General features: G+C 36.9%; 1 protein-coding gene across 1 annotated transcript in view; it reads left to right on the top strand.

Annotated features, from left to right (window-relative positions):
• Positions 1-25,828, top strand: part of LOC122812083 (uromodulin-like) — a 763,298-nt gene that overhangs the window by 241,865 nt on the left and 495,605 nt on the right. Inside the window, exon 5 of the mRNA XM_044084352.1 lies at positions 16,078-16,266. Within this exon, the coding sequence (XP_043940287.1) occupies positions 16,078-16,266 (189 nt within the window). The remainder of the gene's footprint in view (positions 1-16,077; positions 16,267-25,828) is intronic.

The following is a 25,828-nucleotide window of genomic DNA, read 5'->3' on the forward strand; positions in this document are numbered from 1 at the left end:
TTAACACATAGTAAAAGAAAAGCCCAACATTAAATACCTCTACCCATAAGGTAGTATGACATCATTTCCTGTCTAGAAAAATATGAATAATAAATGTATATACATTCAAAGAGCATGTGTATGAAATAAATAACAATAAATCTGGCACATACATATATTATGATAGAGAAAATATTTATAGCTTGTCATTGAGTCCAGGGGAAAACAAACCCCCAAGTTTCACTATCCATTTCCTTTCTTTGTTATTAAGAATTCCATGCCATCCAGTTTTAAAGGCCCGATTACCTATAATATTGTCTATAATGGTAAATGAAAATTTAGCAGTGGGATGATTCAATGTATGTCTGTATGGGCATTTGTAACTCTGGCATTCCTAATGTCACCCAGATGTTCAGATATTCTAATTCTGAACTGTCTAGATGTCTGACCGATGTAGAAAGCTTGACATATGCATGTTGCAAGATAGACAATCCAATCTGTACTACAGTTACCAAAGCAACAGATATTATATAAATGACCAGTGTTCTTGCTAGTGAATGTTTTAGTTTTAAATATTTAACTACAAAAACTACAGTGTCCACAAGGGTAGGATCCAACTAGTTTTTCACCCGTGAGGGTCCTCTGATATGGAGTGTCATCCCTTGATGTTATTTTCTTATATTGAGAGAAATGAGATCCCAGTGTCTTACCCTTTCTGTATGAAAATGAACACCTATCCCCCAAGTGATCCTCTAACAGAGTATGTGACCTCAATATATTCCAATGTTTATCTACAATGTCCAAAAGATGCATAGTATTTCTACCATATGTAGTGACAAATCTCAAGGTCTCCTGATTAGTCTGCCTATGGTGTTGTCTGTATTCCAATAATGTATCCCTGGTCTGATTTCTACTCCATTGCATGGCTGAACAGACAGTATGTCTGGAATATCCCCTTGTGAGAAACCAATTGGCAAAATCTTCGTGATGTTGTCTCAAGTCTTGTTCAGAGGAACAAATCCTTTTAACCTGCAAAAACTGGGATTTAGGGATATTATTAATCGTGTGCTTGGGATGCAGACTGTTGGCATGTAACAAGGTATTATATTCTGGAAATTTATGATATACAGAAGTTTTAAGGGTGTTATCTGATTGGCGCTGTAAAAAAACATCTAAGAAGTGTATTTCATTATGATGGAAATCAACCGCAAACTCCGCACCCCATATATTACCATTAAGATTTTCAACAAACTCCTGTAAATAGTCACTTCCCCCTTTCCAGATCAGCCAACAGTCATCCAAGTACCTTCTCCAGATGTCAATTTCAGGTATGTATATGTTATGAAGCTCATCATAAATGATATGTTCCTCTACATACCCCATGTAAAGGTCAGCATAAATAGGTGCAAATGAAGCACCCATAGCTGTACCCTGTATCTGCCAGTAGCAATCCTCTTTAAAATAAAAGACATTTTTGGTGAGGATATGTTCTGCCATACAAATCAATAATGTATTGAATCCAGGGGAATAAATGCCTGCTTTGTTCAGCCAAAACTCCAATGCTGCTAATCCAGCCCAGTGTGGAATATTGGTGTAAAGAGATTTGACATCAAGAGTACACATTAGCCAATGTGGCTCTAATTGTGAATCTGAAACAATTTGTAAAAATTCTGTAGTGTCCTGGAGTCTGGCTCTAATCAGTGGCAAAAGGGGTTTAAGTTTTTCCGTGAGGAAAACAGACAGGGGTTCCGTAAGTGATCCAATCCCTGAAACAATTGGTCTACTCGACGGTTGATGAAGAGATTTATGAATTTTGGATAATAGATATAAATACTGTTTTGCAGGATCAATAACCATTAAATGTGACTTAATCTTATCAGAAATAATACCAGCCTCCACTGCCTCCTGTAAAAAGTCATCAATTTCTCTTTTAAAATTGGGTGTGGGGTCAGTAGTCATTCTCATGTAATGATGGGGGTTAGATAACTGTCTATTTCCCTCATCCCAATAATAATCGGCATCCATGATTACAACCGCACCACCCTTAGCAGCAGAAAGAATGATTATATTGGTATTATTCCTGAGGTGTGTTAAGGCTAATTGCTCCACTCTCGATAAATTGTGTTTAATGGTATTATCAGATCCCAGATGAAAATGTAGATCTTTAATAACTGCCTGCTGAAAAATGGCCACATGTTTATCCATTGGAGGGTTAAAGGTAGACCAATGAAATCTAAATTCAGGAGATCTTTGAGAAGGATCTGGTTGATCCTGTTGAAGGAAAAACAAGTTAAGATTAACTTTTCTACAAAATGCAGTAATGTCTGAAACTAGAGAACTTTCATCAACAAAGAAGCCAGGAATGAATCCAAGACCTTTATTTAACAATGCGTGTTCTTCTGATGATAAGACATATTTAGAAATGTTATGTACATTAGTACACTGAGTGTCTATTTCACTACTGACAAAAAGAGGTCTTCTAAACTTTTTACCCTTGTGTTTTCTGCCTCCCCTATGTTTCCTACCCCTAAAGGGTCTTCTGATGTGCGTCCCCTTTTAGAGTTTGGTGAATCACCAGTACCAATGGATTCCGTGTCTGTTGTGGAGGACTCCTCCCCAGAGGTGTTTTTGGTAAAAACAGCCTTTTTGAGAATAGATCTTGGTCTCTTCTTGAGAACATGTGTAGGGTTCTTAGTGCCTTGAGCAAACCTTACCCCCTTGTGCGACTCAAACTGCCTTCCTCTATCATAATCCTCCTTATCCCTTGAAAATTTGTGTAACTTCTTAGTTTTAAGATTATTCTCCAAAATCAAAAGTTCCTTAGATAATTTGTTCAGGTTGTCTTTGAAACTGGTATGTTCTTCAAACTTTTTCAAGTCATTACAAATATTTTCAACTTCCAAAACATTTGTCTGAACTGTTCTGTCATAAAAAGATGCAGGTATATTGACAAATGACATAGATGCTTGTTGCTGGGCTATCTGCCAGTCTTTAAGTAAAATATCATCAGGTGCACCAACCAATGGTTGAACCTTCGACCTGAGCCCCCTTGGGGATATTTTTTGATTTTGATAAGCCTTAAACAATTTTTAAGTGCCAAATATTAGTCCTTAATGTTTTGATTTTCTTACCCAACTGGCTAAACAAAAGAAAGCAACCGTCAACTGGATCTAATGTTTGACCATCTAGAAGGTCCACTGGCAAAGTACCAATGCCAAAAACCTGAATATCATCTTTATCTGCACACAGGCCAGAAAGTAACTTTTGTAGATCCATGACAATAAGTTGCCTAAAAGCATGTAAGTTTCACATGACCAGAACAAATCAATAGTACAATCTAGGCAAAAATATATAGGAACACTGTGAAATATCCCCAAAAAAAAAAAATGAAAGTATAGAGCCCGTAATCCAAAAAATTGGATTATATATTTGTCCCTGATAAATAGAAAGACATAAAAGTTTGAGTCCACAAATAAGCACTCAACCAAAATAACACAGAACCCTTATTGTTATAACAGTTCACATATAATCAGGAGTTCAGTTATAGGCAGACCAAATTAGTGTTTCATTAATCCCATCCTGCATAATAATAACCATGCTGAATTTTGCCATAATACTAATCAGGAGAATCTTGGCCCTAGATCTAAAAATGAAAAATAATATAACCCTGATATAGAAGTAATAACTACTAAGAATGTAATGTATTTGTAAATGACAAATAATTGGACATAAATTGAAAAAAGGCATATATATATATATATATATATATATATATATATATACATATAGGAAATATGCCCAAATCAGATTGATCCGAACCCTGTAAATGAGTCCCTGTCCTGGTATAGCAAAACATAAAACCCAAGCTGAACACTCAACCTGAAGAAGAGTACAAGAATAATCCTGTAATATTGGAAAATACTTCTAAAAAAGTTGTTGCTGGAAAACAATAGTTGTTTGAGAAAACACAATTTACATATACTAGATTAACTCATTAAGACATATCTTGCCGTTATTCACCCTTAATATGCACACATTAAGACATTAGAAATATCAGAAGTTCTAAACAAAATTGTTAATCATGCCCAAATGTGAGCAAAAGACCATAAGAAGGTACAAGAAAATAAGTACAATTATAAACCAAATGGTTTGAAAACAAAATAATATAAAAAATGTTGCTAACACAGTTAAAGTAAAACCCAGAATCAGGACATAATCCAATTTAAAGAACAGTGTCCAAAAAGTTTGTAAACAGCTTGCACAGGAGATCGATCCCTGAAATCTAGGCTGCGAAAAGAAGGCAATATATGCAGTACAAAAACGAATGTCTAAAACGTTGAAAGAGTCACCATATACTGTGTATATGTTTCCCCTCAATTAGTAAGTCTCAAAACAATTTGTCCATCCAACCATACAGTGATCAAACGACAAAGTAAGTTTGTAATAACCAACTGGGAATGTCCATCTAATAAATATCATTTATAAGATCCCCCAAAACAAGAATATGTACCTGAAAGAGTACTATCTGTGACAAAAATCCAATAAAGAGCTTCCCTTAATCCAAAAAATAGGATGAAAAGATAATATTTCCAGACCGCCTATTGCGATACTCGAAGTGAACTCCTTGTTGATGTCGAAGCATGAGTCCAACACGTTAGAATCCCAAAATAACTAAATTAACCATAGGTATCATAAACCATGCTCTCCACGATCCAGGATACATAGTAATGCTGTAGTGATAGCCAAAAATAGACAAGCCAAGTAAAAAGAGAAATACTGGTATTTTATCCACTGGAGCCAGAAAGATATAGTTTATTCCAAAACACATGCAAAAAACGATTTCCAAAAACGAAGGAATGATGTAAAGCACAAACGCGAACACCCGAGGAGGAGCCCTCCATAACAGACACAGGAATGCCACAAAATGGCGCTTGTTCTCAGTCCATTCTAACGCCAACAGCCAGCAAAGTGAAACAGCATGAGTCAGATGAAGCTAGCAAGTACGGCTGGTGCAAGGCAACCAAGCTAGTCAGACCAAACGAAAAAAACGCCAGCACCAGTGATGATCTGAGAAAACTGTAAGAGCTTGCCTTGCACCAGCCGTACTTGCTAGCTTCCTCTTTGACTCATGCTGTTTCACTTTGCTGGCTGTTGGTGTTAGAATGGACTGAGAACAAGCACCATTTTGTGGCGTTCCTGTGTCTGTTAAGGAGGGCTCCTCCTCGGGTGTTCGCGTTTGTGATTTACATCATTCCTTCATTTTTGGAAATCGTTTTTTGCATGTGTTTTGGAATAAACCCTATCTTTCTGGCTCCAGTGGATTACATACCAGTTTTTCTCTTTTTACTTGGCTTGTCTATTTTTGGCTATCACTACAGCATTACTATGTATCCTGGATCGTGGAGAGCATGGTTTATGGTACCTATGGTTAATTTAGTTATTTTGGGATTTTAACGTGTTGGACTCATGCTTCGACATCAACAAGGAGTTCACTTCGCGTATCTCAATAGGCGGTCTGGAAATATTATCTTTTCATCCTATTTTTTGGATTAAGGGAAGCTCTTTATTGGATTTTTGTCACAGATAGTACTCTTTCAGGTACATTTTCTTGTTTTGGGGGATCTTATGAATGATATTTATTAGATGGACATTCCCAGTTGGTTATTACAAACTTACTTTGTCGTTTGATCACTATATGGTTGGATGGACAAATTTTTTTGAGACTTACTAACTGAGGGAAACATATACGCAGTATATGGTGACTCTTTCAACGTTTTAGACATTCGTTTTTGTACTGCATATATTGCCTTCTTTTCGCGGCCTAGATTTCAGGGATCGATCTCCTGTGCAAGCTGTTTACAAACTTTTTGGACACTGTTCTTTAAATTGGATTATGTTCTGATACTGGGTTTTACTTTAACTGTGTTAGCAAAATTTTTTATATTTTTTTTGTTTTCAAACCATTTGGTTTATAATTGTACTTATTGTCTTGTACCTTCTTATGGTCTTTTGCTCACATTTGGGCATGATTAACAATTTTGTTTAGAACTTCTATTTCTAATGTCTTCTATTTCTAAGGTTGAATAAAAGCAAGATATGTCTTAATGAGTTAATCTAGTATATGTAAATTGTGTTTTCTCAAACAACTATTGTTTTCCAGCAACAACTTTTTTAGAAGTATTTTCCAATATTACAGGATTATTCTTGTACTCTTCTTCAGATTGAGTGTTCAGCTTGGGTTTTATGTTTTGCTATACCAGGACAGGGACTCATTTACAGGGTTCGGATCAATCTGATTTGGGCATATTTCCTATATATATCTATATATATATCTATATATATATATATATATATATATATATATATATATATATATATATGCCTTTTTTCAATTTATGTCCAATTATTTGTCATTTACAAATACATTACATTCTTAGTAGTTATTATTTCTATATCAGGGTTATATTATTTTTCATTTTTAGATCTAGGGCCAAGATTCTCCTGATTAGCATTATGGCAAAATTCAGCATGGTTATTATTATGCAGGATGGGATTAATGAAACACTAATTTGGTGTGCCTATAACTGAACTCCTGATTATATGTGAACTGTTATAACAATAAGGGTTCTGTGTTATTTTTGTTGAGTGCTTATTTGTGGACTCAAACTTTTATGTCTTTATATTTATCAGGGACAAATATATAATCCAATTTTTTGGATTACGGACTCTATACTTTCATCCCTGTCCGGCTCAAACTGATATATATATATATATATATATATATATATATATATATATATATATATATATATATATTTTTTTTTTGGATATTTCACAGTGTTCCTATATATTTTTGCCTAGGTTGTACTATTGATTTGTTCTGGTCATCTGAAACTTACATGCTTTTAGGCAACTTATTGTCATGGATCTACAAAAGTTACTTTCTGGCCTGTGTGCGGATAAAGATGATATTCAGGTTTTTGGCATTGGTACTTTGCCAGTGGACCTTGTTGATGGTCAAACATTAGATCCAGTTGACAGTTGCTTTCTTTTGTTTAGCCAGTTGGGTAAGAAAATCAAAACATTAAGGACTAATATCTGGGACTTAAAATTGTTTAAGGCTTATCAAAATCAAAAAATATCCCCAAGGGGGCTCAGGTCGAAGGTTCAACCATTGGTTGGTGCACCTGATGATATTTTACTTAAAGACTGGCAGATAGCCCAGCAACAAGCATCTATGTCATTTGTGAATATACCTGCATCTTTTTATGACAGAACAGTTCAGACAAATGTTTTGGAAGTTGAAAATATTTGTAATGACTTGAAAAAGTTTGAAGAACATACCAGTTTCAAAGACAACCTGAACAAATTATCTAAGGAACTTTTGATTTTGGAGAATAATCTTAAAACTAAGAAGTTACACAAATTTTCAAGGGATAAGGAGGATTATGATAGAGGAAGGCAGTTTGAGTCGCACAAGGGGGTAAGGTTTGCTCAAGGCACTAAGAACCCTACACATGTTCTCAAGAAGAGACCAAGATCTATTCTCAAAAAGGCTGTTTTTACCAAAAACACCTCTGGGGAGGAGTCCTCCACAACAGACACGGAATCCATTGGTACTGGTGATTCACCAAACTCTAAAAGGGGATGCACATCAGAAGACCCTTTAGGGGTAGGAAACATAGGGGAGGCAGAAAACACAAGGGTAAAAAGTTTAGAAGACCTCTTTTTGTCAGTAGTGAAATAGACACTCAGTGTACTAATGTACATAACATTTCTAAATATGTCTTATCAGAAGAACACGCATTGTTAAATAAAGGTCTTGGATTCATTCCTGGCTTCTTTGTTGATGAAAGTTCTCTAGTTTCAGACATTACTGCATTTTGTAGAAAAGTTAATCTTAACTTGTTTTTCCTTCAACAGGATCAACCAGATCCTTCTCAAAGATCTCCTGAATTTAGATTTCATTGGTCTACCTTTAACCCTCCAATGGATAAACATGTGGCCATTTTTCAGCAGGCAGTTATTAAAGATCTACATTTTCATCTGGGATCAGATAATACCATTAAACACAATTTATCGAGAGCTGAGCAATTAGCCTTAAAACACCTCAGGAATAATACCAATATAATCATTCTTTCTGCTGATAAGGGTGGTGCGGTTGTAGTCATGGATGCCGATTATTATTGGGATGAGGGAAATAGACAGTTATCTAACCCCCATCATTACATGAGAATGACTACTGACCCCACACCCAATTTTAAAAGAGAAATTGATGACTTTTTACAGAAGGCAGTGGAGGCTGGTATTATTTCTGATAATATTAAGTAATATTTAATGGTTATGGATCCTGCAAAACAGTATTTATATCTATTACCCAAAATTCATAAATCTCTTCATCAACCGCAGGATAGACCAATTGTTTCAGGGATTGGATCACTTACGGAACCCCTGTCTGTTTTCCTCATGGAAAAACATAAACCCCTTTTGCCACTGATTAGAGCCAGACTCCAGGACACTACAGAATTTTTACAAATTGTTTCAGATTCACAATTAGAGCCACATTGGCTAATGTGTACTCTTGATGTCAAATCTCTTTACACCAGTATTCCACACCGGGCTGGATTAGCAGCATTGGATTTTTGGCTGAACAAAGCAGGCATTTATTCCCCTGGATTCAATACATTATTGATTTGTATGGCCGAACATATCCTCACCAAAAATGTCTTATTTTAAAGAGGATTGCTACTGGCAGATACAGGGTACAGCTATGGGTGCTTCATTTGCACCTATTTATGCTGACCTTTACATGGGGTATGTAGAGGAACATATCATTTATGATGAGCTTCATAACATATACATACCTGAAATTGACATCTGGAGAAGGTACTTGGATGACTGTTGGCTGATCTAGAAAGGGGGAAGTGACTATTTACAGGAGTTTGTTGAACATCTTAATGGTAATATATGGGGTACGGAGTTTACGGTTGATTACCATCATAATGAAATACACTTCTTAGACGTTTTTTTACAGCGCCAATCAGATAACACCCTTAAAACTTCTGTATATCGTAAATTTCCAGAATATAATACCTTGTTACATGCCAACAGTCTGCATCCCAAGCACACGATTAATAATATCCCTTAATCCCAGTTTTTGCAGGTTAAAAGGATTTGTTCCTCTGAACAAGACTTGAGACAACATCACGAAGATCTTGCCAATAGGTTTCTCACAAGGGGATATTCCTGACATACTGTCTGTTCAGCCATGCAATGGAGTAGAAATCAGACCAGGGATACATTATTGGAATACAGACAACACCATAGGCAGACTAATCAGAAGACCTTGAGATTTGTCACTACATATGGTAGAAATACTATGCATCTTTTGTACATTGTAGATAAACATTGGAATATATTGAGGTCACATACTCTATTAGAGGATCACTTGGGGGATAGGTGTTCATTTTCATACAGAAAGGGTAAGACACTGGGATCTCATTTCTCTCATTATAAGAAAATAACATCAAGGGATGACACTCCATATCAGAGGACCCTCACGGGTGAAAAACTAGTTGGATCCTACCCTTGTGGACACTGTAGTTTTTGTAGTTACATATTTAAAACTAAAACATTCACTAGCAAGAACACTGGACATTTATATAATATCCGTTGCTTTGGTAACTGTAGTACAGATTGGATTGTCTATCTTGCAACATGCACATGTCAAGCTTTCTACATCGGTCAGACATCTAGACAGTTCAGAATTAGAATATCTGAACATCTGGGTGACATTAGGAATGCCAGGGTTACAAATGCCCTATACAGACATACATTGAATCATCCCACTGCTAAATTTTCATTTACCATTATAGACAATATTATAGGTAATCGGGCCTTTAAAACTGGATGGCATGGAATTCTTAATAACAAAGAAAGGAAATGGATAGTGAAACTTGGGGGTTTGTTTTCCCCTGGACTCAATGACAAGCTATAAATATTTTCTCTATCATAATATATGTATGTGCCAGATTTATTGTTATTTATTTCATACACATGCTCTTTGAATGTATATACATTTATAATTCATATTTTTCTAGACAGGAAATTATGTCATACTACCTTATGGGTAGAGGTATTTAATGTTGGGCTTTTCTTTTACTATGTGTTAATCTACTGATGAAAGCCATGTGCTGAAACCAGTCTAGTATTTTAGCTTAATAAAGCTCTTACAGTTTTCTCAGATCATCACTGGTGCTGGCGTTTTTTTTGTTTGGTCTGACTTCCTGCAGTACTCCAGTTCACATATTTATGTTATGTAGCAGGTTATACAACATCACACTGTACATAGATTCCTTTCACATGTTCAGTTTAATTTTCCTATGGTGAGGATTTGTTTGTTGAAACCTTAATTTTATGTACTGCTATGATGGCTTAGTGGTTAACTACTGTGACTGTAGTGTACAGGGTCTTTGGGTTCAGGCCTTGCAGAGGCTGTTTATTTTTTTGCTGGGAAAAAGACGGGCTATTGGATACAGAGTGGTTAAGGCACTTTAAAGCAGTTGTAAATGGGTTTGCGCGGGTTTTCTGCAGAGCTAAGTAGTACTGACTTCCCTTTACAGTTTCTTGCACTTAGTTAGCTTCTACTTTGCTTAATCTGTGTAGGCAATGCTTACCCCCACGCAAATGCACTTAAATATGCTTACATATGCTTACGACTGCTTATTTGTGCTTAAACCTGCTTACTAGTGCCTTATTCATTATGACACTGACACTTCACATGTGCATTTTCTGCAGTACTCCAGTTCACAAATATATATTTTTCCGTGAGTTTTGCAACAAAAATATTGGCTATAATGTGCTTTTCCATGTAAAATAGACTTGTGCTGCTGTGGGACTCAAACTGGGAATGCTTGCTCGTTAAGCGAATGCTCTTCCCACTACATTATTGCTGTGCTGCTTCATTTGCATATATCTTCCTTTTTATCCTCTTCAGCCTTATATGAGAACACCTATGAGCAATCTCTCTCATTTCTTAACATCTTCTACTGTTCTACATTGCAGGGGCGTGTTTATTCTGAGAGCTCTGCTCTCAGACACGCCCCCTGCACTTGTACACACTCCGTGTAAGCCTGGGAGCTCGGGCAGCACACCTTCATTATTATGCATGGCATGCTGCCGTCCTGCTCCTACATGGGCACTTACGTGCAGGACTAAGTTAGTCATGCATGGATGATTAGCGAATCTGGGGCAAACTCAAGATAAAAACCAACATAATTATTTATATAATAGATCATACTTATTTCAAATATGAAAAAGTAATGTTAATTTGTTTAGGTATTGAGAAAGTTTTCAATTCAGCAAAATAGTTTAGTCTTTTTACTGTACTGGATGAGTTGCTTAATATTAAAAAGCATTTATGTTATAATTCTATAATGTTCGATGTAATTAGTTTATTTATTTTACAAAATAAACAATGCAAAGTATATTAAACAAGAGCTTTTATCGCCTCCAGTTTTACTTTCTCTATAGAACCATTAGCCAGTTCCTTTCATAAATATGAGACGTGCATTAAGGATGCAGCATTGACTAATATGGCTGATTCTAAATTATTATTATTATTATTATTATTTGAACTAATAATCTGCTGACAATATTTCAGATTAATGAGTCCGTTTCCCTTATGGTTAAGTTAGTATATGTGTTAAGCATTATATCAAAAATAAAGCATTCTAAAGTTTAAAGGATATTAGTCAAATGATTAGTATAAGGAAGTAGAAGTTATGGGGCACAAGACAGAAACTTCATGTGATAAGAAATATGAAATTTTGTGACTTGGAAAATGTATTTTCAGAATATTCCTGAGTCTCAGAAGTCTATTTTGGAAAGACTGAAACAAAAGAAGATTCAACAGATTGCATCAGGCTTATATATTAAAAATAGATTTCTTAACTTAGATCGAGTGATTACAGTTGCAAAACGACTCAGAGGCAATCTCTGCTTAACATACAAGGCCATGTCAAACCCAGAGCTGTTGGATATGCTACACTTAAAGAAATCCCAATCCCCTCAGAGCCACATGCTTCAGAGATCTAAACATTGTCATCACAATAAACAAAACATGCTGTAGAGATAGGTTCCTGACCCAGAGACTCCCCAGACTCTGGAATAGATTGCCCATACATGTCAAGCAGAGTGCCTCTTTGGTCCTCTTCTAAAGGAACCTTGACGAATGGATGGGAGAAAAGAAACTCACCCCGGGGATCACGTCAGTCGCCCTGCTAGACAGGGGTCCAGGGAAGTAAACAGTGCAGGAAGAAATAGCCAGGGAATTGTTATGTGTAGGCTTGTATAGGCCCTAGGGCTGATAGCCTAGTACCAACCTATGAACCTATGAATGGCCATTAATATGGAGGTGAGGAAATGCTGTTTTAGGTACTTGAAACCAAATTATTTGGTCTTTAAGATGACCTTCTATCAATTAGCACAGTTTAGTAAAAAGGGTTGTTGTTGTTGTTGTACAGATTCAAAATCTTGAGAATATTGAAATGTTCATTATTTAGTTATTATAACTGTTTAGATAATATAAACCATATAATCATAATTGATAAAGGTGATTAAAATTGATTACAAGGAAGTGGAAAACAAGTATAGAGCCAAAGATAGGATATTATTGAAATAATGGCTGAGTTAGATAAGAGAGAAGATTGAATTGCTATAAAGCTTTCATGAACTAAGTATGATGCAAGGTGGTTTAATTGGTGTATGCATAGATATACACCATACCTCTCAACTGTACAAATTTTCACAGAATGTCTAGATGTTTGCCTCATATTTTTGGTGTGTTCCTCCTAAAATCTGTACTTTTCTGGCAAATAGCTGAGGATTGAAGTCATTAAATAATGACAAACGTGTGTTTAAGACTCCACATCTTTCAGAAAATTCATGTGAATCCAAAACCTATAATTCTATCAACTTTCTAAGTTTGTAAGAGCAATGTTTAAAATCTGTCCCTATTTGTCCCCCCATCATTTTAGGCTTTGTCCAGATTTTTTCCTTTAAGAGGTCAAGAGGTATGGTATACACATTTTCTATGCTACTAATGGGGTTCAGTATATTTGTTGAATAGTTGATTGTGTTAATGTGGTATTAATGTTTTCAGTGTTAAAATTAGCATATGGGTAATATTCTTGATCAAATAGCTTGAGTTAAAGTTAATCATTATCATTTGATATATTTGACTATTGACCTTTGGGATTCTTTTGATAAGTTAACTTTTATTTCTTACTTTTGGTATGTTGATAAACAAGATGGTTGGTGTATCTTATATGTTATATGGTTGTTACTTTAATGTTTGTATTTTGTTCAATATAGTGGTTATTAATTGGTTCTAATTTCTCCTTTGTTAAGTGTGCACATTAGTAAAGGAATAGGTGTCAAGGGAGTGCACCTTTAAATATGGAATGCATTTGTATACTCAATGTGATATGTGGTCAATACAGAAATGTTTCTGATGAAGAATACATCTAAGTATAAGCTAATAACTTTACATATGCCATGTTCAAGTATTATTTCACACTTAACTTTACTACATATCTTTCAAATTCTTTGCTCAAGAATTTTGCCTGGTTCTGTGACTCAGAGAGATGGAGCTCTTATGGAGACCCAAGCAACTGGGAGTTCTATTAGTGACTTTGGCAATGGAGGAGCACGGCATGGAGAGAGAGGAATAAAAGGATATTTCTTACTGAGCTTTCCTGCAGGTTTTGCAGGGTGCATCAGGGACAGTGTGATTGCTCAGACTGCAGATACCACAGCTTTGCAACCTTGCTGAAGTGAGAAGATGGCCTACATGGTTAGTCTATTGCATGACCCTCCCTTGGAGTTTAACTTACAAATTGTTGGAGGTTCAGGCCAACAAGGCAAAAAAGCCTAACCATCTCTGATGGCTACCTGAATAATGGCTTCTCCTGGCCAAAGCTTGCTGCAGTGATGGTGAGCAAATGGTTTGAGGAGGGGATTAATAGATTATTGGCAGACAACATGAGCAAAAAAATATTAAAGTATTTCCAATAATGTTGGTCAAAGCCACAAATAATGAGGAGAAGTACAAAGTCCTATAAATCAAGTACAAATTTTCACTTAAAAAATTAATAAAACAACAGTTTTAACATAATTTCTTCTGTAGAATAAAAAGTATGAAACTAACTTCTGGCATTACTGGTTTACCACAATCTTCAGTAATTTATCAAAAAATCAGAAAAAAATTCCTAGGGGAGGGCAAAAATATGAGTCAGTCAGAGGCATTCCTTACATTCCTTATGTCATTGGTGATGACAGAGTTTACAAAACAAAATGGTGATTGTAATGTCTATGTGTTGCAATAATCATTGATTGTATTTCATGTCATACTGAGAACTTTGCTCAGTTTTGGAAACCGTATTAAGGGAAATAAATAAATAGATATGCAGTACAGAAGGCATCAAATAAAATGGCCCAGAGCCTGTTATCAAAAAGTTCCATAAGTTGAATATCAAGAATGGAGGAGCAGATGATGAGGAGTAGGAAGATAAAAATATACAAATGTCTCAATGATCTAAGTAAGACAGAAGGGAGGAGGGAGAATTATTCTGAAGAAAAAATATATAAGAAAAATGGACATGCACCAGTTGTAATTGGATAAAGTAAGAAAGTGTGAGGAAGTGCAATTTCTTAAGTTTATGATAAGGATACAGCATGAAAGGAAATGTGGGAGAAAAATGGTCAGGAACACCAGGGTACATAGTACATTGGCTTATCAGCTGTTGTATAATGAATGTATTTTCAGACACCAGCAAATTATATATTTCTGTGGGTACAGAATGTGCAGAACTGTATGAATGAACACTCTTTCAGTTGCTGACAGCTTACAAATTTCTTTGTACATCTCAAGATGTTCACTAAATATCTCTTATACCATTATAGCTCATTAAATAAAAATCAGTAAGGCTATAGTTTGAATACTGCAAATGTGAAAAGCTGTTATACTATTTTAAGGGAATAGTTAGTATTTAAAATATCCTGAGATTTTAATGTATTTCATTAGTCTTACAGGCTAAGTTATGAACAGCTGTTATTGGATTATCAAGTAGTATCTATATCATAAAACATTGCTTACTTGCTTCTGCTTTTGTTCATATTGTAATGTGTGCAGCAAAAAAAAAATGTTAACAAATCAGTTCATCAAGGTATCCTAAACACTAAGCTTAGTGAAATGAATTATATGTAAATTGTTTATTTTTTAGAAACATTCCACTTTTTCTAATACCTCTGCAGCAGCAAATGTCCTGCTTCATCTACAATGCTGCAGTTTCAGCTATTTAGTTAAAACAGTTACGGTCTGCATGGTCATGTACTGATATGGATGCCTTTTATAAGGAAACAATGTTAGTACATACTTTGGAAATCATTCTTCTTGAACTGAATATAAATTTTGCTATGCCAAGCTTACTTTGACATGGTTGGAAGAATGTGTATCTCTGAATAGTCTTACAAACATGGTATGAAATATAAAGCATTGTTACTGTGTTTAGCTGCCTTCATCTCAACTTACTAAATAGATTAAGAAGAGAGTACTTTGTTAATGGAAGTGAATATTACATAGTGTCAGAATTACATAGGTAGTGTTTATATATATATTACTTATTTTATATTTTGCAAGATCAGTTTAACAAAGTTTTGAATATAGAAGATAGAAATTTGCAGATGATAATTTCTATAACTCTCTTCCTACCACATTATCTCCAGTTTAGATCCTGATTTTGAGCACAGTCTTTTTAAATTAGATTATGGTGAAGGGCAACAACTCCATATCATATTAAGCTAATTTTATGTTATGCCTAAATTGAGTCAGTTGACATTCCTATCATCTACTAAGTTCTTAAATGTACTTTTTCCTAAGACTGGTAAAGTTAATATTTCTATTGGATTTTCTTGCTTTGTGTAATCATGATGTAACATTACCATTGTTGACCAAAAAGTAATTTTATATTATTTTATAAAGCAGTCAAGGACTGGCTAGATTATGACGTGTAAAAATTTTTTTTTTTTTTACTATAGATGCCCCTTCTTGCACTAGTTGTGATCCCAATGCTACCTGCCAAAGAGGGAATCCAGTGATATGTGAATGTAATGCAGGCTTTTTTGGAAATGGATTGGCCTGTAAAACCACAACACAGTGTACGAAAATAAATTGCTGTGGTCAAGGATATGAATGGAATTCTACCTCTCATTGCTGTGACCAAAAATGTAAGAATTGCAGAAACAATTACTAAGAAAATTGTTTTGTTGGATATATACTGCTATAGTCAACAGCATTGGTTGTGTTTTATGATCCAGGGTTATGAATACAGACTGCATAATATATATCTTCAAATATGCTGGTATATCATAAATGAGATTCATCAATAAATTTACACAAAACAGTTACATCAGTATAGACATTCCTTGTTTACAGCACTGTGCATGATAATACTTATAAACTAGGATATATGCATAATACTGACTCAACATTTTTGGTCCTTTTAGGACATTCTGTACATAAATAATGAAACGCAGAAACATTAAAATCTATCAGATAAAGGATGTTGATGTAGCTCGTGAAATATTAATGAAATTCAAAATTCTTTGGCTTTACAGTTAATTCAGGAAATAGTCATAGCATATCAAAGTATCAAATGTTGTAAAGAAACATGATCTCATTCTGCTATCACTATTCAAATTATTGTATGTTATATATATTGTTAATGTTATGATCATTTGAGTATTGGTTGTCTCAAAACAGACTTCCAAGCAAGTCATATGGGTCCCATTCTGAAGATCGACTCAACGGAAAGTCGAACTTCATATGGTCAAGACCATATGATCAACTTTATGAAACGTCAAAGCTTTTGAATGGAGATTGTGGTGCAGTGGGCTTGGTGAATTTACCCTTTTCTCCACTGTAGTGTGATTTCAGAGTTGGTATATATAATTTGCAAGGGTTGGAGTGGGCATGGAGACTTGCCCCCCTGCAAAAACATATATTTTTGATTGTTTTCCATTGTTCATCTTTCCAGAAAGTTGATCATATGGTCTTGAGAATATGAAGTTCAACTTTTAGTTGAGTCAATCTTCAGAATAGGATCCATATATGTATATGTATATATATATACATAGATAGATATACATATATACATAGATAGATATACATATATACATATAACTGTAGATGTGTACATCTGAATGTGTGTGTGTTTGCAGACTAGTACATATAGTGCATCATTATGCCAGCTGGTCAGTTTGTAATAGTTCTGCTGTTTGTTGAGTTACTCAGACTTTGTAGAAAACATACTATTAGTGTTTAACTGTAGTATCTCTAAAAGCAGGAGTTTTGAATGAACTTTAGACTTTATCTAAAAGAACAGTATTTGTTGCCAAAGTACCTCATAGAAGGAAACGATCCTATTGTCTATGAATATTGTTTAAATCTTTTTTCTGCGTCTTTTGTATTGTTTGAAAACCAGGCAAAAATATTGTACTTGGAGGAAAAAAATCCACTTTTCTTTTGAATATATTTGAAGATTTTATGTTCAAGTCACTACTGGGCATATCTTCACATTAGCCACCATGTTTTAATGTCACTTTTTACAAACATCCAGTGGTTGCATGCAGCATCCTCAGCATGACAGTATCATATTCTATTTTGGCATTATTAACATGAATATAAAAATACCTTTCATTTTTCATACCTTTTTGCAAACACTCCTTAATAAATCCAGCTCTGTACTTCCCACGTTGACTATTACACTGCTTGATTAGCAAATCATTCTAGCTTGTAGATTCTAGCTTGCTGTCTTAGTTTTATGTTTGTACCTGCGTCAGCACTTCAGAATTTAAACCCTTAAAAGACTGATAAGTATACTTATTTCAGATGTATGGGAAGTGTCCTGCAAATATGAGTATTCTCTTACGAGACACACAAATTCTCTAATCACTATACCCTTATAGGAAGCAATGAGTTAACAGCTTGTATTATCATTATGACCACTGTCATCCTACAGGCATAATCAAGCTAAAACCACTTCTCATCCATCACAAACATGGCTCCTGCCACCACATAACATGCAGACCCTTCATCTGGGCCCTAATCCTACAGCTTTGGGAAATAAAAAAAAAGATTAAATAAAAGTAAAAGTAGCCAGACACAGAAAATAATCCCAGTCATCAAGTTGTGCACACATTTTATGTTGCGGGTGTTTCTTGAGAGGCAGCTGCAAATTATTCCTTTCTATTCCCATCCATTCATTCATTCATTTATTGATTCATTCACTCATTCTTTGATTTAACCACTTAATCTAATGTAGGGTCAGGGGGAGATGAATCCTACACTGGTCCTTCATAGATACAAAGCAGAGTATCTTATCTTGGCTGGACTGCCATGTTTTTTGTCATTATTACATAATTCATCTCTGTCAGTCTCTCTTCAAAATACCTGACTCCTAGCTTGTAAAGCAAGTTTTTGTATGTAAAAAGCATGAGGGACTCTGTGATAATATTAAAAGTAGTAGGATTTAAACCCCATGCAATCCTTGCCCAACACTGTGTGATATATTTTTATTTTATTGTATTTTATTTTATTACACTTGATAACAAAGTAGGAAGGCTGGTCTTTAAATCTTTTTCAGTCATAACCTGAGCCTATAGGGCAACAATTGTAGTGACAGTGCAAAACAGAACAGTAGAACAAATAGCAATATATTCAATAACTTCTAAGATGATAAGTTCTACTTAAAAGAAGTTTCAAAGATACCTACACTAATTAAATAAGTTACAAAACATATACAAATATGTAGATATTCATTTTCATAAAATTTGGTATACAAGATGTCATTCGGAACACAAACTATACAAACAGAACATGAAACCATTCTGAACCAGATATTTACAATATGTGAATGTAAGAAGCTATTTTGATTCATATGATAGCAGACAGAGACAGAATGGTAACATTTTTATTTACACATTACACAATGATGTTAACAGGGTTTTAGGAGATACTTTATGTACTATGATAGCTGTTACCCATTGGCTTAATTTCCTACCTGCTTTATATGGTGCACATCCACTCCCACTGGAAATCCGTCTGTGTGACTGAACACTATTTGTACTTGAGTCACTGGGTCTTTGTACATAGCTTGCACTAATGCTAGCAATGTTGTTGTGACTTTGAATCACCATAAGACTGCCCAAATCATCTTTCCTGGGACCTTGTCATATGATATCTCTAAGCATAGGAATGCACATTTGGACCCGTTCCTCACCTCTAGCTTCTTCTCAACTATCTATCTCACTGTAAACATCAGGTCAGTTGTGTTGCATTCTGATCTGAATCAAAACTCTTCATTTCCCATCTTATTTCCGACTACTCTGTGTATTCTTTTATCAATCACCCTTTCCAGAACTTTCATGTATTCTTTTATCAGTCACCCTTTCCAGAACTTTCATGCAATGTGACAGGAGTCTGATACCTCTCTACTGCTCTAAGTTGTGAATTCCCCCTTTGTTCTTGAACACTGGCACTGGTATGCTTATTTGCCAGTTATCTGGGATGCACCTTTTTCTCCACACTACTATGAGTGCTCTTAGGAGCCATTTCTCCCCTATATCACCCAGCATCTTTATCATATCTTCTGTGACCTCATCTGAGCCTGTTGCTTTTCCAGACTTTATTTTCCTTATTGCTGTTCTTACTACTTCCATGATAGGTTGCTCCTCTTCTCCCATTGTAGGCTGTGTCTAGGCAGTATAGTTTCTGCGGGGTTTTCTTCATTCAGAAGCTGCTGTAAATACTCCTTCCATCTGCCTTTTATTCCTGTGGACTGGTGAGCAGGTTGTTGTTGTCATCCCTTATGAAGGGTGTCTGACTATCTTCCTTACCTTTTTGTCTTTTTTTTTTTTTTTTTTGCTATTTCAACTCCTTCCTTAGCTTCTTTATTAGCCAGCCGGTATTCCTTCCTAGCCTGGTCTGTCTCATCTATTTCCCACTTTTTCCTGCACTCCTTTCTTTTGATGACTTCCAGGAGTACTGCATTCCACCACCTGCTTTTCTTATATACCTTATTTCCACATCTGGCTCAGCCACATACCTGTTCTGTAGTCCTCACACATGATGTTTTCAGCTGCTTCCATTCTTGTTCAACTCCACCTATTTCCTCTTCTTCTTGAGGTGCTACAGCCCTGAATAGTTCATTGAACTGTTGTGCTTTCTCTCCAGTCAACTTCCAGGTCTTCAGCCTGGTTTCTGTTGACCTTAAAGGCTTCTCTGACCACTACTTACACCTTATTCTGGCAACTGGTAGTTTATGCTGAGGACCAACTGTTTCACTGAGGATGAATTTGCAATTGCTGATTCTACCCCAGTGTCCTCTTGTATGTGATCTTTTGACTCTCTCTCTGTCTTTCCGAACCATGTCTTGCCTACTATCAAGGATGTTTTTTGGCAGTGGGAGGAGCCTCACAGAGATATAGGGAGAACATATGCTGTGGATCAACTGTTTCGCTGGGGATGAGTTTGCAGTTGCTGATTCTACCCCCGTGCCCTCTTGTATGTGATCTTGTGACTTTCTCTGTCTTTCTGAACCATATGTTAGCTACTATCAACATGTTATTTGGCAGTGGGTGGAGCCTCACAGAGATACAGGAAGAACATGCAAACTGACATTGGCCAGAGATCAGGATCAAACATTTGACCTTGTGCCTGAGATACAAGGATCTTAATCATTATGCCAGCTGGTCAGGTTGTAATAAAGAAATCAAAATAGCATATTTGTTGACATCAGCATGAATATACATTATGCCTAAGCATAAATGTTTTGCTGCTGTTCGAAAGTGATCAGGTATAATTTTTATGTGGGTACCTATCCTATGGGGTGAGGTAAGGTTTGCTTTCAAGAAGCATAGCCATTCAGAAATACCTGGATTACCTTCCTTTCCAATTAATACCCAGACGTTAATGCTTATTCATGAATAATAAGCATGTACATCACATGTAATGCATCACTTTCATAAATGTTAGCCCCTTTTGACAAGTTTGTCATTGAAGTAGACTGATTTCAGAGGCGTGTGTCATCAAGCAGATTCAAAGCCTTCTACGTTTAGGTTCTTGTACCCCTACACAGGACTGACAAGTGGTTCAGCTGTTCGATTCAGCTGTTCAAGATATGAGACAAGGACTAGTCCCCAGTACATTTAGCTGCTGTCATTTACTCATGTTGGGGAGCATTATAGTTACCCAGCATGTAACGTTTGTCAGTTTTATGCTAATGTATAGGTAAAGCACAGTACCCTGGTGTAATTTGCTAATATGTATTCCTATACCATGTAATTAGATTTGTTAAGAACTAATATCTACTACAACACAGACAGGGACTAAAGGTGGAGATGCCTCTATTTACATCAAAAATAAATATACCTCAAGGCTGGTCAAACAGGACAATTCACTGGAGCTACTCCATGTTCAAATCATCATAAGGAAAATCCAATACCACTTCTTTGCAAGCTATAGTTTCCCTTCTATGAACCAGGAAATACATACCATGTATTTAAACTTATTGAAAACACTCACCATCCAACCCAATATCATATTTATGGGCAACTTTAATTACTCTACTATTAACTGTGAATTCTATATGACAACAAACATACAGGCACAGAGATTCCTGGATTTTGTAAGCACAAGCTCTCTGGACCACAATTCACTCGCTCTAGGGATCTTAACCCAGGACATGCTGGAGAGACAGATATGTCTCCTAGAGATTGCCACTCCTTAGAAACAATCTCCCAATTCATGTAAAACAGAGATCCTCAATGACCCTATCTAAGCATAACTTAGACAACTGGATGGGAGACCATAAATTTACCCTGGAGATGTTACCTATGTCCCTCTTGGATAAGGGCAGTCAGTGCTGATCATAGACTCATGCTGAAAATATAGACCATACAACTTGGTCAATAAGGGAAAAAAAGTATAACATGGATAGGCTTATAAAGGCCCTAGGGAAAATAACCTAGTAACCTCTTATGAACCTATGAACCTATGAGTAGATCAACCAGGGGTGCAACCATACTGGATCTTCCTCACTAATAAGGGAGAGTTCTGCACCCCACCTACTGTAAGGTCATCCCTTGTAAGGTCAGACCACAATATGGTCTCCTTTGAAGTAAAAATAAAACCTGGACTCACAGCTAAACCTGGAATATTCAGGAATGACTCTTAGGCTAACTTCATGCTATTAAGTAACATGGCAAAATCTTAAGTCCCCATAAACCCTGAGAACACTGCTGCCTATGCAGAACTGTACACAGAACCCCTGTACAAGCATGTTAATAGCTGCACAGAGGCAGCTGTACCCACCAGGAAGAAGCATAGAACTAACTCAAAAAAATAAGCCACACTGGTGGAATCACAAAATCAGCAGGCCGTATAACAGGATGAAGAAAATCATGGCAAAAAACTATGAGATGCAGCAACAAACAGGATAAAAGCACTCTCATCAAACTAAACAAACAATCCAGAGGACAAATAAAGTCTACCAAAGCCAAATTTGAGGTAGTCTCCCAGGCCATGGACAACCACAAGGAATTCTTCAGCTATGTCTGCAACCTGAAAGGTAATACACAATTGCATACAGAGCTCATTGTAAATTGAGCCACGTATACTGAGCCAGAAGATATAGCAAACCTACTGGCCAATAAATTTAGCTCTAGCTTTACCCCTTTCTCCCCCCAACCTTCCCTCAGGAAATACCATCAGTTATAACTCCCCCTGCTATCACTAGGGGACAGGTCTTTAATGCTCTCTCTAAGGCCAAGAACATTGCATTAGCGGGTCCAGACAATATCCCAAGTTGTCTTCTAAATAGCATGAAACACAACCTATCAGGCCATCTGGAATTGCTATTTAACTGCAGCCTCCAAACAGGCTTCCTGCCTCATGAAAGAAGAGCAGCAACAGTCATCCCCCTGCATAAAGGTGGGCCATCAACAGACCCTGGAAACTATGGATTAATAAGTCTCACTAGTCTTATATGTAAAGCCATTGAAGGAATTATCGTGGAAATGATCAATAGTGATATATTAAACCTCGAGACACTGGACCCAACCCAGTTTGGTTTTGTGAAGGGCAGCTCTTGCCTACTCAGTTTGTTGGACTTCTTTGGAAAGGTCACCAAAGCAATGGATGAGGCCAAAATGGTTCACACTACCTACCTTGACTTTGCCAAGGCATTTCACACAATACCCCACTCGGGCATTGTTGACAAACTCAACAGGTTATGCACAAACCCATATGTCATCTGGAGGATAGCCAACTGGCTCATAGATAAGACTCAGGAAATTAGAACTGGAAAGTCTACCTCTGCAAAGAGGCCAGTCACAAGTAGAATCACTCAAGGATTAGTCCTTGGACTGGTCCTTTTTGGCATTTACCTCTCTGAAGTCACGACCAACGTCAATGGTGTTTGGCTAACTAAATTGGTAGATGATTGCAAATTAGGAGCTGTCATTGAACACCACACTGACACAAATGTTCTCCAGGAAGGGCTGACACAGAAACAACTGGTGTCAGAGCCATGGATTAAAACTAAATGCCAAGAAATGCATAATAGTATCCTTTGGGAAGTCATCCACCCCTGGTCACTACCATATTGACAACCTACCATTTAGAGTTAACCTGGTAGTTAGTGACTTAGGGACACACAGACAGCAATATAGACTTTGATCATCATGTGTCTACAGTAATGAGGAAATCATTCTATGTTGCACAACTTATAAACAAAGGTATAGCATCTAAGTCGAAGTAAATCATTGTTCCACTGTAGTTGGCATTCATCAGACACTGTCATTGAGTACAATATCCCCTTAGGTGTATACCTAACCAGGCATATCTAACAACTGGATTGTCCACAGAAGCTCCTCATAAAAGAATCCATGGTGTGAGTAAAATGTCCTTTGCAGACCACCTCAAGGCCCTATTATGTCTCTTACAGGCTTTAGAGGGGAGAGCTATGCCTAGCATCTCCACTCTGACAGACCTCCTACATATCCACAAAACAAACAGCACCAGTATTATCCACTCTAAAGACTTAAACCTTATCTGTGATATGAATAGGACCTGCTAGAGAGACAGCTATGTATCCCAAAGACTACCCCATCTCTGGAACAGATTCCCTATCCATATGAAGAAGAGTTCCTCACTACCCCATTTCAAGGTGCAATCTGCAGCCACATTGGCACTTCATTCATAGCTAATATGGTGGGCATATTACGTCCGCCTTCAACAGACAGTGCTCCATTGCCTGTGGAACTCACACCTCTGTCTTAGGATATCACAGTGGGACAAGTGTTGACCAACATAGCTTCCCAGGGTAGAACCCTCTCCCCTTGCAGCTCAGATAACAGTGAGTTCCAGCAGTGCCCATCAGCATGAAGAAGAAAGTAGGGGATAGATAGTGTACTGGTCGATGTCAATGCCACGGTTCCCACTTTGCACCTGAGCTTTAATGAGCTAAGTATTTACATGACCTTCTCAGAGAATAAGTGCAGCTCTATTGTACAGGTGCAGACTGATGCCACCACAGCCATTGCAGACTTGATTAATGTGGTGATGGTTTGCCTGGCAGTGGGAAGGGCTTTGCTTGTTTATGCAATATTTGAAAAGGTACCACAGAAAATCTGTACCTTCAAGGTAACTGTGTGCCATCACAAACCATGACCACTGCCAATGTCCTGGCCAGTCCTGCTCCACTTCCAGTAAAGCAACCCAACATAGGATGATCAGGAAATGGTCTGCATCTCATATTGCCTCCTCCTCTTCCCACACATTTACTACTGGTGTTGAGAGTGCTGTAACGCATCATGGTTGCAGATCTGAACAAGTTGGGGTGTACTTGCCAAACCCATGTATGTGATACACTTCTATTCATGCTCACAGAGCACATCTTCCTGTACCTGCTGTAGATTGTACTAGTGACACCACTTGTAGAAGCCAATTCCCAAAGGTGGGAGCATGCATGGGTAATGCAAATACCTCCTGAGAGTATCCAGGATCTGGCACAGGAACAAATGCACTATGCAGAAACTTCTGCACAAGCTGTGTCCACACATGCACACACACCCTCCACCATCACACACTTCAGTCCAAGAAAACCACACCAGAGATATAATCTTTTCTCTGAATAGTCTTCTCAGTTCACCACACTCACAAAACCATGATACACACACACACACACACACACACACACACACACACACACACACACACACACACACACACACACACACACACACACACACATCAGTAACCCTCCTACAATGCTCATTGCCTTCCGATGTCACTTGTTGCTATACATCTTGCATGTGATGATGGCTTTGCCCTGCCATCAGCACTGTGTTATCAGGGGAGTATTTGTCTGCTGCACAGCATGGCCACAGCATAGTCTGTTGTTAGTACTGCATACATCCTTCTTACTCTGTTTTATATCTAATTTGTCTCATAGTTGTGAAAGTGATGCCGCCTGTTTTTGCCACTACACATAGCAGATGCCTCTGAATCATCTCTCCTGATGCAACACCCTGCTGTATTTGTTTTGTGTAACATGTTGTTCAACATTGTGCATACAGCAAATACTCTGCTGCATGTTTCTGGAGCATACTGTGGAGCACCGTCAGTGAATTCTAAACACAAATGTACATGCACGAGACTGTCCTCACAGTCAGTAGTGATGGAGGTGATGGAGGTGCACGTGTATGAATAAGGCACCAAGACAGACTG

This window comes from Protopterus annectens, chromosome 9.part0, assembly GCF_019279795.1.
Source record: "Protopterus annectens isolate FY-2018-M chromosome 9.part0, PAN1.0, whole genome shotgun sequence".
In the NCBI taxonomy this organism is placed as follows: Eukaryota; Metazoa; Chordata; order Ceratodontiformes; family Protopteridae; genus Protopterus; species Protopterus annectens.